The 14,943-nt window shown below is 47.8% G+C and overlaps 1 protein-coding gene across 5 annotated transcripts in view; it reads left to right on the forward strand.

The window, feature by feature from the left end:
• Positions 1–14,943, forward strand: part of LOC308592482 (polyhomeotic-like protein 2) — a 65,484-nt gene that overhangs the window by 12,709 nt on the left and 37,832 nt on the right. For 4 of the 5 annotated variants that reach the window (XM_081203991.1, XM_081203994.1, XM_081203992.1 and 1 more), the window contains exon 2: positions 3,621–3,843. In XM_081203991.1, coding sequence (XP_081060117.1) covers positions 3,621–3,843 — 223 coding nt within the window. Of the gene's footprint in view, positions 1–3,620; positions 3,844–8,020; positions 8,227–14,943 lie in introns of those variants that run through there. The other variant, XM_081203995.1, reaches the window with a different exon arrangement.

The raw sequence follows: 14,943 nt of genomic DNA on the forward strand, positions 1-14,943 counted from the left end.
CTCTTCACAACAGTCCTGTGAGGTAGGGCTTCCATATGTCTGGAATTTCCTGGACATAGCCAGAATATGGCAATTGGAAACAGTGTCCAGGCATATGGCAACCCATGTTGGAGGTTTGGGCAAATTTCCTTAGAAATAGCTCAAAACCTTTTTTTTTTTTTTTTGAGATTTTGCAAAACACCTTTGCGAAAAAGAAAAAAAGAGCTCAACTTTTGTGTCCGGATTTTCACATTTTGAAATATGGCAACCCTAGTGAGGTAGGTTAAGCTGAGAGTGAATGATTGGCCCAAGGACACCCACTGAGTGTGGATTTGAAGCTTGGCCTCCCAGGTCCTAGTCCAACGCTCTCACCACTATGCAACGCTACCTCAAAGCTTTTGGAGAGCATTAGGCTGAGGAAGGCTAGAACAGATAAGTGCACAGCTAGGTCGACTGAAGGACGATGAGGCAGCTTCTTGTGCATCATGTCTTACGGTTTGCCAGGGTTTTCCTGCTCCACTATATCTTTCACTCCAGTTTCGGGCAAATACCTTATTAATCTCCGCTTTTTCTTCCTTATAAAAGACTTTTAAAAACAAAAACAACTTCCAGGTGTTAAAGGTCATAGCTAAGCCCTCCCCACAAGGGGCAGGTGAGATTATACCATTTCATTCCTTTTTTTCCTACATTTGTTTCTACAATTGCCTTCCTCATTCTCATATTCCATTGGTCTGTGCTGTGCTTTGTGTGAATCTTGAGGTCTAACTAACAGGCTTTTAGGGACGTTTTGACTCTAAGTAAAAAGTAAAGCAAAGCAAAGCAAACGCAAACATTGGACAGATTAAGATGAGTTTCTGAATGATGCATTTTGCTGCTGGATTCATTTTGCTGTTTATTGGGTCTGTTTTTTTGGATTTTGGTATTTTATTATTTTTAATTGTCATGTGTTTTTCTTTTTTCTTTTGGTTTTATACTTTTTAAAAAAAGTTTTTTTATTGCTTAGGGACATTTTACTTGTGCCCAGAATATTAGGTGTGTCAGGCTGCGATCCTAAACAGACTTACTATTAAACAGATATTGTATGTGTTAGGGTTGCCATATTTCAAAAAGCGAAAACTTGGACACAGTTTTTTTGCCCAAAATTTGAAGTTTTTGAGCTGTTTTTAAGAAGATTCACCAAAATTTACACTTCTGACATGTGTTGCCATATGTCCGGACCCTAGTGTGTGTGCATGCAGAAAGCTTCAGTGACCCAGTTTATTTTTAAAAATTTATTTATTATTATGAAGCACTTCTGGATGCATACACTAATGGCTCACCTAGCACCAAGAGCCCCCCCCCGGCAACTTTTTAAAGAAACTACCTAGCCTAATAAATAATTCTTCCTGCTCTATTTCACGGCATTTTGTTTGGCCTCACAAAGGTTTTGCCCTAATATGGGTGCTAAAACCTGTATTATTTAAATATTTTGAAAATTTCAAAACTCTGTACATATATTAAGAAATAAGGCAGTCCCTGTCTGCAGTCAATTACCAGAGGGGTTGGGGCAAGATGCATGATGCAAAAGAAAAACGGAATTATGGAGTAGCCTGTTTTTCGTTGGCAGATGGATTTGCCATGATGGTCTTCCTGGCAGCCCTAGGGCAGCTGGCAGTTGGAGCAATCTATTTGCGGAAAGAAAATCGGTTACCTCATTTCAAACCATTTCCCCACCTTACCTGCTTTCCAAATTGCCATTGCATCTGTGCACTTTCTAAAGTACCGTATTTTACCACTGGAAGCGCATCAAAACCCAAAGCCTTATGAGAAACAGTTGAGGGAGTTGAAGAAGAAGAGGGGACTGAGATGTGATATGATAGGTAAAGGTAAAGAGACCCTTGACCATTAGATCCAGTCGTTGCCGATTGTGGGGTTGCGGCATTCATCTCGCTTTATTGGCCGAGGGAGCCGGCGTACAGATTCTGGGTCATGTGGCCAGCATGACTAAGCCGCTTCTGGCGAACCAGAGCAGTGCACGGAAACATCGTTTACCTTCCCGCCACAGCGGTACCTATTTGTCTACTTGCACTTTGACGTGCTTTTGAACTGCTAGGTTGGCAAGAGCAGGGACTGAGCAACGGGAGCTCACCCCGTCGCGGGGATTCGAACCGCCGACCTTCTGATCGGCAAGTCCTACACTCTGTGGTTTAACCCACAGTGCCACCGATAGCCACCTTCAAATATCTGAAGGGCTGTCTCATGGAAGGAGGAGCAAGCTTGTTTTCTGCTGCTCCCAAAGGGCAGGACCCAAACCATTCAATTCAAATTACAAGAAAGTGAACACTCAGAAGAACTTTCTGAGGGTAAAAGCTGTTCAACAGTGGAACGGACTCCCTCAGAAGGCGGTGGTTGGAGGTATTAAAACAGAGGTTGGATGGCCACCTGTCAGGAATTCTTTAGCTGGGATTGCAAGGGGTTGGACTGGATGACCTTTGGGGGGTCCCTTCCAACTCTGTGATTCTGTGAATTTATCTATCATCCTTCTGGAACCTCCCTTATGTGTGCCCTAAGCTGCTCAACCAGCTTTGTAAATGGTTGGGACCAGAAGCTCCCTTCTTTAGTCCAGCGGCGCGGCGAAACTCTACACCCTGAGGGCCGGATTGCCTTCTGGTCAGCCTTCCAGGGTCCATGTGCCGGGGAGGGGGGGGGCAGAGGCAAAAATAGGCAGAGCAGCGTGTGAATTTTTACCTTTGCATAGCCGGCTAGTTCTCAGGACTTCCACATCTGTGTCCCATCCAGGCAATCAATAGGCATTGTCCAAGTGCAAGGACATATTCCAGTCAGGCAAAACAACTCAAGGAGGGTGCTAGGCTTGGCCATGGAAGGGTTTGGGGAGAGCTCTGAGGGGGAAGCCAGGAGCTCTGGAGGGCCGGCCCCTGACTGCTGTGCCTTGGAGCACAAATCTTCTGTCAACACCATCGCTGAGGTAGTAGATAGCTCAGCGAATATGTTAGCCTAGTGTGTGGCCGCTGGGCAAAAGGCAAATTCCATGCTAGGGATTATCAGGAAAGGAATTGAAAACTAAAGTGCCAATATCACAACGCCATTACACAAATCTACAGTGAGACCGTATTTGGAATAATACTGTGTACGGTTCTGGCGCCTCACCTCAGAATTATTGTAGAGTTGGAAAAGGTTCAGAAAAGGGCCACGGAAATTTTCAAGTGGATGAAGAGTGACTCCCCTATGAGGAAAGGTTGTGGCATTTGGGGTTTTTTAGTTTGGAGAAAGCTTTAAAAATGATACATGGCATGGAGCAAACAGACAGGCAAACATTTATTTCCCTCACTCATAACACTAAAATTCAGACATCCAACGAAGGTGAACGCTGGAAGATTTGGGACTGATAAAGGACTTCGTCACGCTGCGCATAAACTGTGGAACTCACTGCCACAGGGACAGTCAGCAACCTGGATGGCTTTAAAAGAGGATTGGGCAAATGCATGGAGGGAGAGGGCTGCTGATGGCTATTTGCCATAATGCCCTTGACAGTCAAAGGCAGCCATGCTTCTGAATCCCAGTTGCTCCTCTGACGTTCTTATGAGGTGAGCTTTGCTCTCAGGGTGGATCCTCTGGTAACCTGCTTTTTCATCTCCTCACAGCTGTAGCCGGCTGGCCACCCGCACCCACGCACCCCGCCATCTTGGCCTCCGCCCGTCCTCTGCCGCCTCTCGGGTGCCCTGGATGGTTACCATGGAGAACGAGCAGCTGCCAGCCCCCCCTCCGACCAGCAGCGCCACGGCAGCCACGGCCACCAGCAATGGACGCCAGGCAGGGCCACAAATCTCTGTGTACGGAGGGATCCCCGATCGCCAGACCGTTCAGGTAAGTGGAAGAGGGCGGAAAGGCCCTCCTGTTCGGAGGAGCTAAGGCAGACGGGGAGAAGACGCCCCAGGCTTGAACCAGGATAATCCAACCCCTGCTTGCCTTTGTGTCTGATCCAGCTGAGGAGTTGTGCATATTGTATTGTTGTTTTATTACATTTACAGTATATCCCACCTTTTCTCCCCCGTCTCCATTTTGCCCTTGGCATACAAGGCGCTCCCTTTCTTCATTTAATCCTCACAACAACCCTGTGAGGTAGGTTAGCCTGAGAGGTCAGCAGTTGGCCCCCAAGGTTGCACCTAGGGAGATTCACGGCCTATGAGTGGGGATTTGAACCCTGCTCTCCCTGGTCCAACTCACTAGCCACAACATTGACTCTCACTTATATTAGATTAATACGCTGCCTCCCCCCCCCCCATGTATCTCAAGGCAAAGTACTTGGTTGCCCTGCCCTGCCCCTTGTTAATTTCTGTTCATCCTGACAACAGCTCTATGAGGTAGGTTAGGCTGAGAGATAGTAACTTACCCAAGGTCCCCCAGTGAACCTTGGAGATGAGAAGGGATCTGAACCCCGGTCTCTCCTGGGTCCTAGTCCAGCGCTCTAACCACTACACCATGCTGCCTCTTGCAGAAGTGGGAGCGTGTGCAAGCATAGGCAGCCTGGGCCATTTGGGGCTGTTTGAATGCAAGAACATCCCTGATGGGTCTGGCCAATGGAGTCCTTCCAGCGTGGCAACCTGACTCCCATTTGGGAGGCCTATGCAATGCCTACTTACTCTCTCTCTCTCTCTCTCTCTCTCTCTCTCTCTCTCTCTCTCTCACACACACACACACACACACACACACACAGTATCAAGGAAAATCTGGACTATTGACTCCTGTTGTCATTGTTGTCATCCTCCTTATTATTCTATTTATTATGATTGATTTTTAAATCGTTTTCTAAACCACTGTCTCAAGGTGATTTACCTATAAGATATTTAAGAACAGTTAGAAACACAAAAACAACATACCCGTATATACTTGAGTATAAGCCGAGGCACTTAATTTTACTACAAAAAACTGGGAAAACTTACTGACTCGAATATAAGCCGGCTCACCACACCACAAACCTGGTGGTAGCAGCAGTGGCAGAGGAAGAACAAGCAGCCCGAAAGGGCTGCTTTTGGGTTGCTCGTTCCACTTCCTCTGCCCTCGACAGCAGCAAAGGCAGAGGAGGAAGAAGGAGCAGCCTGAAAGGACCTCACTCAAGTATAAGCAGAGGGGGGCTTTTTCAGCATAAAAATGTGCTGAAAAAGTTGGCTTATAATCGAGTATATACGGTAGTCCATTTAAAACAAGACTGGTGGTAAAGAACCCTTTTTTCCAGCTGGGAAAGCCAGTCAGAACAAAAATGGCTTCATCTGTTTCCAGAAAGTGCAGCTAGTGGGCTATTCCACAGGGCAGGGGCAGCCACACTAAAAGCCCTGCTCTGAGTTACTGCAGAGATCTTTAGAACTTGCAGGAGAAACTCTTCCGCAGACTGCAGTGAGCTACTGGGTGTATAAGGGATAAGAAGACGAGTTTGAACTCATCGAGCCTTTCTACAAATAAACCACCAAGAACTGCAGAATTGGCTGCGCTGTAATGCCTGGAATCTGAACCGAATATTTTATTTAAAAAATATTGTGCATATTGGTGTGTTCTCTCTGGTCCTCTCGCATCAATTTTATTTGGTATCGGTGAGGCAGCATCGCCCCCTAGTGGGTCTTGGAGAGCAGTTGCATGTAACTTCTTGAGTGTGTGTGTGTGTTTGTCTCTGACTTGCGAGAACAGCTGATGCTCCATGCAAAATTAATGACCGAAGGGGACTTGTGCCTTGATGACTGTCAAATGTTGGACATTTGGGAGATAACCCATCCTAAGAGGAGCCTGCTGTGGTTTTCTCCTCCATGAGCTGCTGATCTTAGCATGCCTCCTGGTTGGGAGATGGCCACCTTGGAGCAGGGACTCGTTCAGGAGTGTAATGAGCAGCCTCCTCTGAGGGCAAGTCGTTCTGCCATGTCTCTGCTGGCTGAACCATCTAAAAACCAGCCAATGGGCCAAACCGTTCTGCCCTGGAAGGAGGGTCACCTGCCGCGTCTCTCTCCCTCTCTCTCTCTCTCTCTCTCTCTCTCTCTCTCTCTCTCTCTCTCTCTGTTGTTTGCTTTGTTCTCCCAGTTTTAATTTAGTTGTTTGGAAGTTTTGGTTGGTTGGCAACAGCTGTGGATTTTATTTTTTATTTGCCAACTGGAAGGACGTGGGTGGTGCTGTGGTCTAAACCACAGAGCCCAGGGCTTGCCAATCAGAAGGTTGGTGGTTCGAATCCCTGTGACGGGGTGAGTTCCCGTTGCTCGGTCCCTGCTCCTGCCCACCTAGCAGTTTGAAAGCATGTCAAAGTGCAAGTACAGTGGTACCTCAGGTTACATACGCTTCAGGTTACAGACTCCGCTAACCCAGAAATAGTACCTCGGGTTAATAACTTTGCTTCAGGATGAGAACAGAAATCATGTGGCAGCGGCGCAACAGCAGTGGGAGGTCCCATTAGTTAAAGTGGTACCTCAGGTTAAGAACAGTTTCAGGTTAAGATCAGACCTCCGGAATGAATTAAGTATTAACCCAAGGTACCAGTTGATAAATAGGTACCACTTTGGTGGGAAGGTAAATGGTGTTTTCATGCTCTGCTCTGGTTCGCCAGAAGCGGCTTAGTCATGCTGGCCACATGACTTGGAAGCTGTACGCCAGCTCCCTTGGCCAGTAAAGCGAGATGAGCGCCACAACCCCAGAGTCAGTCACGACTGGACCTAATGGTCAGGGGTCCCTTTACCTTTACCTAAAGTGCTTCCCAGCCCAAATCTACCAAGGCAGTTTGCAGTAAGATGAAATAGTAGAATCATAGACTTGGAAGGTACTGCCAAGGGTCATCTAGTCCAACCCCCTGGAATGCAGGAGTCGCAGCTAAAGAATCCCTGACAGATGGCCACCCAAACTCTGCTTAAAAGCCTCCAATGAAATAGAGTTGGCCACCTTCCAAGGCTTTTAAGTCCTCCACCCCTTTTTAAAATAACAATAGTGGGGGTTTTTTCTTCATTTTCCGATACACGGCGAGAGCCTGCTTTTTCCTTAGCTTTGAAGTTTTGGATTAAAAATCCGTTTGAGATGGTTCGTTTACAAATGAAACAACTTGGTCTTCCTGTGTGCAGCTGGGAGCAAGCAATGCCTGTCTCTCAGCCAGGATGCTGGGGAAAAGGCTTTGGATCTATGTTTAATAATGAGATTGGCCTGTAGGTGTCCATTTATTCAACGTCTTTGTTTGGGTTGGGTGGAACCATAATGATAGGGGGTCCCTCCAAGAACCCAGGGTGGGTCCATCTTGCCTAATACCGTTAAACAAAATACCAGGAAAAGGGTAGGAACTCAGCATATAGATAGATAGATGGATAGATCTATCTATCTATCTATCTATCTATCTATCTATCTATCTATCTATCTATCTATCTATCTATCTATCAGAGAGACAGCTATATAGAAGGGTGTGTGGGTGTGTAAACAAACAAACGAAAACAAACAAACAAACAAACAAACAAACAAACAAACCTTCTATATAGCTGTCCCAGCCAGGAGCCTTCCTGGGTTTCAAACTATTTATTTCTCTGGTGGTTGTTTTTTTTGTAAAGGATCTGATTAAATACTGTATACAATTTCATCCTTCTCCAGTTTGTGCAGTCCCAGTTTGTCTAGATACACACCTGTGTTGTTAAAGGAAAACAAATGGCAGTCTCTCTTTAAAATGCCCCAGTTTTTTTGCTCCTGAGCAGAGATCTTCTTTGTTTCCATGCTGTGTGGGTTTGATTTCACCCCTCCCCTTGTTTTTGCTTTCATCTGAAAATGGGAATTTCCTTTGGGCAACTCTGCTTCTGGAGGTGGATGGGAAGCGAACTGCGCTTTGGCTTGTCCTGCATCCTTGCGAGGTGCTGAATGGAAACTTTATCCTGGGCCGCCCCTCCAGCTCCCCGCCCCCCTTGCTCGTGGGGGTCGGAGGCCAAAGGCCAAGGGTCACCTTTGTCTTCACCCAGGGAGGCGGGGATTTCCTGGAGACAGCCTCTGGAAAGCGGGGGAAATCTGGGGCCAGAGGAATTGGGGGCGTGGATGGCAGCAAGGGGGCTGGGCAGGAGAACTCCCTTCCTCCTTTTGAGTATCATGTCCCCCAAAGCTGTGTGTTAGGATCTCCTTGTGCAAAGAGGCTCTTAGCTTTTGCTGCTGGGTCTGCCTGCCTCTTCACCCTCCTGGGCCACGCATCGTCCGAGGCCTCTCATCCCGGAGTCCTTGAAGAGGCCCAGCTGTCTTGGGTCTTCCCCGCGGGGCGTAAGTACCCTCATTTTCTGCAAGAGCTTTCAACAGCTTCTCTGCCCAGAAGACTGCATGATTCTGGGGGTTGGAAAGGGTGGAATGGGGTCCCCTCGCTTGGCTTGGAAGCTGCCAGAGTCCAGCATCTCCCACCAGTTTGGGGGTGGTGAGCATTGGAAGCACAAATGTGGTTCCCTGCCTGCTCCAAGAGAGTTTGTTTGTTTATTTTATTGCATTTATAGGCCATTTGTTTTTTCTCAAGGAGCTCAAGGTGGCATATGTGGTGGTTTTTGCTGAAAGAGGCGGTGACTGGCCCCTGAGTGAGCTTCATGGCCAAGTGGAGATTTGAACCTTGGTCTCTCAGGTCCAAATTCTCAATTAAACCCCACAACAACGTTGTGAGGGAAGAGCGAGTGATTGGCCAAAGGTCATCCAGTGAGCTTCATGGCCAAGTGGGGATTTGAAGTGGTCTCTCCCAGGTCCTAGGAACAAAAGGGTTTTTTTTGGGGGGGGGGTGTTTTCATGCCAGGCCACACTATCCTATGGAACTCTTTGCCACAAGATGGTGGATATGCTGGGAAAAGGTCCTCCCCTCAGCCCTTTCCTTGCTTTTGTTGCCTTCCCAGGCTTGCAACTGCTGCAGGGAAGTAGCTCTGTGCCCTAAAAGTGAGGGGGGGGATTGGCCTTCCTATTTTAAGCTCCACGGTATCTTGCAAATGGGGAAGGGATGGAGCCCAGTGATGGAGCCTCTGCTTTGCATACAGAAGGTCCCAGGTTCCATCCCCAACAGCATCTCCAGGTAGAGGTGGAAAAGATTCCCTACCTGAAATCCCGGACGGCCTCTGCCAGTCAGTGTAGACAGTCCTGAGCTAGATGGACCCAACAGTTTGGCTCAGGGGAAGGCAGTGTTGTAAACAAAATCTGCCCCTTTTCCCTTATGGGGTTTCCAAGAGCCCATATAGAGTCCTTACATAGGTTCCCTATTGGTAGGAGAAAATAATAGAGGCCAGCCAGAGAATATGGAGAAGCAAAGCAGCTAGTAAGCCTGGTCTTTATTGATCTGTTGCAACAGAGTGCTCCCCTCACACGCAGGAAAGGAGGAGGAACCCAGAACAATGGCGCGCAAGGCCTTATAAAGACATTTTAAATTCCCTGCCCTGGAGCTCAAGACCACCCCTCCATACATCATACATAATCACAGAAGGGGTGTAACCCAAGACCACCCCCCACATACCTACATCACAGAAAAGGTGGTCTAAAACAGAAATCTGAGTGACTTGTTTATCTCGTCTGACAGGTTACCTGTTTAATGGTCACTTGATTGGATTGCCTGCTTACTTGATTGGATACCCTGGGGAGCCTAGCCAGTCTTTTGTAATGATAAATACTTAGTAATGATAAATACTTAGTTCCTGAGTCAGGTCACAGACATATCCTTAAGACAGGATTTGTGAAGGAAAAGACAATGGGGAGGCTTTTCCATTTTCCTTTGACCTTGCAGAAAAAACATTTGGTCAGTTTTTGGGACAGTTTGGGAATCAAGAATGGTTCCAGGTCGGTCTTCCTGTGCTGATCTATGTACGTGCTTGGTTGGTACACTTATGAACATTTAACATATATCTAAGCCCTCAAAATTCCTATCACAGCAGTTTCCTATGTACTCTGCCCACCAAATCATTGTTGTATCTTGCCAGGAGAGATGGTGTTTGTGGGAATTGTAGCATTGTAGAGTTGGAAGGGAACCAAAGGGGCAACCCTCATGTGATTCTTTCCTTGATGGGGGGTTATAAGGGTGGGAAAAGGTCATGGTCCCCCAAGCCATTTATGTTGATGCTTCCAGGGGAGGAAGGTTTATTACTGTTATTGTTGCAGAGCTAAAGATCCAGGTTGTTTGTGTAGCTGTGTCTACGGCTTTCTTGCCTGCTTGCTTGTGCCTGTGTTTTGTGGGGGTCACTTGTGAAGTATATCACACCCCCGGGGTAGGGTGGGGGTGGGAGGAGGCTGGGAAAGTCTGTCCTCAGCTTTGGCTGTGTTTCTGGGTTGAAATATGCCCCATTCGCACCTTTGGCTCTCTAGTGAAGTTGCCGTTTGGTGAGGGTCTTTGTTTTTGTTCTGGTTTAATTTTTGAGGCAAGTTTCTAGTCCACTTTATGTCTGCAAAGGCTGGTTTGTAGGCGGCAGCTGCAGATATGGAGGTGAAATTGCAAAAAGTCGGAAAGAGGTTTGCGATGGGATGAAGTAGCCTGTTTCATTTGCTCAATTCTGCTCCTTCCCTTATCCCATACTGATGCCCCAAGTCAGCCATGTCAGGCAGCCTCTGTAAATAGATGGAGAAGCATCCTGTTATCACAGTGGACAACCGGATGCCCCAATTGGGAAGCCCACAAACGGGACCTGAGTACAACAGTGCCCACCCCCTCCTGTGATTCACAGCAACTGGGATTCAAAAGCATTGCTGCCTCTGACCGTGGAGGCAGAGCAGAGCCATTGTAGCTATAGCCACGGACAACCTTCTCCATGAATTTATCCCATCCTCTTTTAAAGCCATCCAAGTTGGTGACCCTCACTGCCGCCAGTGGGAGGGAGTTTCCTAGTTTAACTACGTGCTGCATAGAGAAGTCCTGTCTTTTTACCTCTCCTGAAACTTCCGACATTCAGCTTCATTGGATGTCCACGGATTCTGGTGTGATGGGGAGAGGGAGAAAACCTTTTCCCTCTCCACTTCCTCAGTGCCCTGCATCCTTTTACACACCTCTAGCATGTCCCTTCTTCCTTGGCTTTAAAGGCAAAGCCTTCAAATATTGTCACCCTTTTGGTCATTGCACCCTGTGACAAGAATTTTAATGTCTTAGATATACAGTGGTACCTCAGGTTACATACGCTTCAGGTTACAGACTCGGCTAACCCAGAAATAGTGCTTCAGATTAAGAACTTTGCTTCAGGATGAGAACAGAAATCGTGCTCCGGCGGTGTGGCAGCAGCAGGAGGCCCCATTAGCTAAAGTGGTGCTTCAGGTTAAGAACAGTTTCAGGTTAAGTACGGACCTCCGGAACAAATTAAGTACTTAACCTGAGGTACCACTGTATATCAAATGTTCATAAATGCACCAACCAAGCACGTACATAGATCAGCACAGGAAGACCGACCTGAAACCATTTTTGATTCCCAAACTGACCAAATGTTTTCCCTGCAAGGAGGGAGGGGGGGTCAGGGAGCCTTCCCATTGTCTCAGGAATTGAGTAATCAGCATTTTAATGGGTGACAGACTATCAAGAAAACAATCAGGAAAGGCAGTCAAATAACCAGGCAAACAGTAAAAACAACATTCAATTTTCTGTTTTAGACCACCTTTTCTGTGATGTAGGTATGTGGGGCATAGCTGTCAACTTACAGATTTGAAAATAAGGGACCAGCAGCCTTGAAAATAAGGGACCAGCAGCCAAAATAAGGGACCTGCAGCCTCAACTGTTCCAGGCACCCCAGTCTTCCTGGTCAAACTCATGCTGGTAGCTTTGAGAACACTGTCCAACCAACTTTGTAACCAGAGGTTCAACTGAATAGAATCTGAATCACATGCACCACAAGGCCTATGCAGCCTCAACTTAAGATGGCTCCCCGGCCTGGCTTTGCACTGCAAAGTTTGCAGCAGCACGTGCAACAAAATGGCGTCCAGCATTCAAAAACCTCCACAGCTTGCATTAACTAGCCACACACAAGGCATTCAAGCTCCACCCCCCAGTCGTTCTTAGACTTCTTGGGTGAGCAACACAGCCAAGCAACACAGTTGGAGCCTCCCTCATCCCTGGCTGGCAGGGAGGGAGGGAGGGAGGGAGGGAGAGGAGCTGCTTCATTTGAAATTTAAGGGACATTTAAGGGACATCCATCAATAAGGGACAGCAGCGGGACATGGCGCTGGAATTAGGGACTGTCCCTTCAAATAAAGGACACTTGACAGCTATGATGTGGGGGGTGGTCTTGGGTTACACCCCTTCTGTGATGTATGTATGATGTTTCTGGGAGTGGTCTTGGACTCCAGGGTGGGCAGTTTAAAATGTCTATATAAGGATGGGCAGGGATGCGGGTGGCGCTGTGGGTTAAACCACAGAGCCTAGGACTTGCCCATCAGAAGGTCGGAGGTTCGAATCCCCACGATGGGGTGAGCTCCCATTGCTCGGTCCCTGCTACTGCCAACCCTAGCAGTTTGAAAGCACGTCAAAGTGCAAGTAGATAAATATGTACTTCTCCGGCGGGAAGGTAAACGGCGTTTCCGTGCGCTGCTCTGGTTCGCCAGAAGCAGCTTAGTCATGATGGCCACATGACCCGGAAGCTGTACGCTGGCTCCCTTGGCCAATAAAGCGAGATGAGCGCCGCAACCCCAGAGTCGGTCACGACTGGACCTAATGGTTAGGGGTCCCTTTACCTTTATAAGGACGGGCACACCTTGGTTCTGGGTTCCTCCTCCTTTCCTGCGTGTGAGGGGAGCACCCTGTTGCAACAGATTACCGTATTTTTCGCCCTATAGGACGCACTTTTTCCCCTCCAAAAATGAAGGGGAAATGTGTGTGTGTCCTATGGGGCGAATGCAGGCTTTCGCTGAAGCCTGGAGAGCGAGAGGCATCGGTGCGCACCGACCCCTCTCGCTCTCCAGGCTTCAGGAAGCTATCCGCAAGCCTTGCAAGCCCGGGGGAGTTCCCGCGGGCTCGCAAGGCTTGCGGGCAGCAGCTTGCAGCCCGGAGCACGGGGCGCCCTCGGGAAGGTATCCGCAAGCCTCCCGCGCCTGGCGGAAGGTCCTGCCGGGCTCGTGAGGCTTGGGGCGGCAGCCTGCATCCCGAAGCACGGCGTGCCCTCCGGAGGACGCCCTGTGCTTCGGGCGAGTGTCCGCAAGCCTCCCGCGCCTGGCGGAAGGTCCTGTTGGGCGCGCGAGGCTTGGAGCGGCAGCCTGCATCCTGAAGCACGGGGTGCCCTCCGGAGGATGCCCTGTGCTTTGGGAAGGTGTCCGCGAGCCTCCCGCGCCTGGCGGAAGGTCCTGCCGGGCGCGCGAGGCTTGCAGGCAGCAGCCTGTTCTGGGGCTGGGGTTGGGGGAAGCTCGGGCTTCCCCCCTCCAGCCCCATGCCTTGGGGGGGGGAATAATTGTTTTTCTTTATTTCCCCCCCCCCCCCAAAAAAAACAGGTGCGTCTTATGGGGCGGTGCATCCTATGGGGCGAAAAATACGGTAATAAAGATCAGGCTTACTAGCTGCTTTGCTTCTCAATATTCTCTGGCTGGCCTCTGTTATTTTCTCCTACCAATAGGGAACCTATGTAAGGACTCTATATGGGCTCTTGGATAACCCATAAGGGAAAAATTGCAGATTTTTGTTTACAACAACTTCAGAACTGTCTGCCATGCCCCTGGAGCTCCTTGGGGTGCTTGTTTTGGGTGCACATAAGTCTTTCTTTTTAAAAAAGGAAGCTTCCGAGGAGCTGTTGTTTTTTTGTTTTATTGCTTTAGCACTATTGCCCCCCCCCCCAGCAAGGAAGGGGCTGTGGGGAGTGCCCAAAAGGTTTGCTTAAGACTCCCTGGGGTATCCATGAATGCTGGCAGAGGGCAGAAATGATGGATGGAGGATTTCGTTCCTTGCAGGCAGCTTGGAAATTCTCTGCAAGGTCAAAGTTCTCAAGACCCTTGCTGATGCCGGTTAACCTTTGACCTCCCCCCCCTAAAAAACTGCTCCTTTCGGTGGAAGCTTGGCAATACTATGAGGTATTTAAACTCCTATCCAAACCTTTATTCTGTCATTCTCAAGATGATAGATGATAGATAGATAGATAGATAGATAGATAGATAGATGAAAATATATTGGATCTGCATTATTATGACAAAATATAACACACACACACACACACACACACACACACACACACACACACACTATATTGGCTTCATATTTTCATAGCTGTAACAAACTTTTCTTTAGGTTGGTGGTACTCTTAATTTTATTAACAGGAGGGAATATCCCACACTTTCTATTTTATAGAGCAAGTGTGAGGATTTCTGTCTCTTCGCAAATTTTGTAGTTTCTAGTGTCTCGATTTATTTATCAGCTCAGTAAATAGGTCTCCCTCCAGTGTGAATATCCTTGTTTTTGTATTCTGCGATGTGTGTCTTAGTGAGAAGGTTGCTGTTTTCTGTTGCACTCAACTCATCGTTGATTACCCTTTAAATGTGAATTTCAAACTTGCTTAGGGTTCTGTTGTTGTTGTTTTGCAGTTTTAATGATTTGCATTTCTGGGTGAGATCCTGCTGTGCTGTCCTGCTTGTGGAGCAAACTTCCTGCTTGTGCAAACAGGGTGTCTCTTTCTGCTCCCCAACCTCCTGGAGCGTTTTGGAACCCATCAGATTTGTGGGCTCAATGCTGGAGCTCGCCTTAAATGTTCTAATGCCCTCCTGGATCAGTGATCTTGGTGGTTTTTTTAGTGTGTGTGTGTGTGTAGTTTTTCATTAATGTAACATCAAAATTGCAAAAAATACAAACAAAATCCCCCAAATGTTACAAAACATAATACAGGAGCAATACACAGGTTGCGTTTTCCAAATAAAGATAGAGCAGATAATGGAGATAGATAAAAGCAGAAAAACACACCAGGAAAGCCAAATTTCGCAATTTGGTTGTATTTGGCACGTAAGAAATGGAATTCCACAAAACAGTGCAGAAATTTCTGAGGTTTTCCTCACTCTTAGAAGCACATAACTTGA

This window comes from Podarcis bocagei (genome assembly GCF_964188305.1).
Source record: "Podarcis bocagei genome assembly, chromosome: 7".
Taxonomy (NCBI): Eukaryota; Metazoa; Chordata; class Lepidosauria; order Squamata; family Lacertidae; genus Podarcis; species Podarcis bocagei.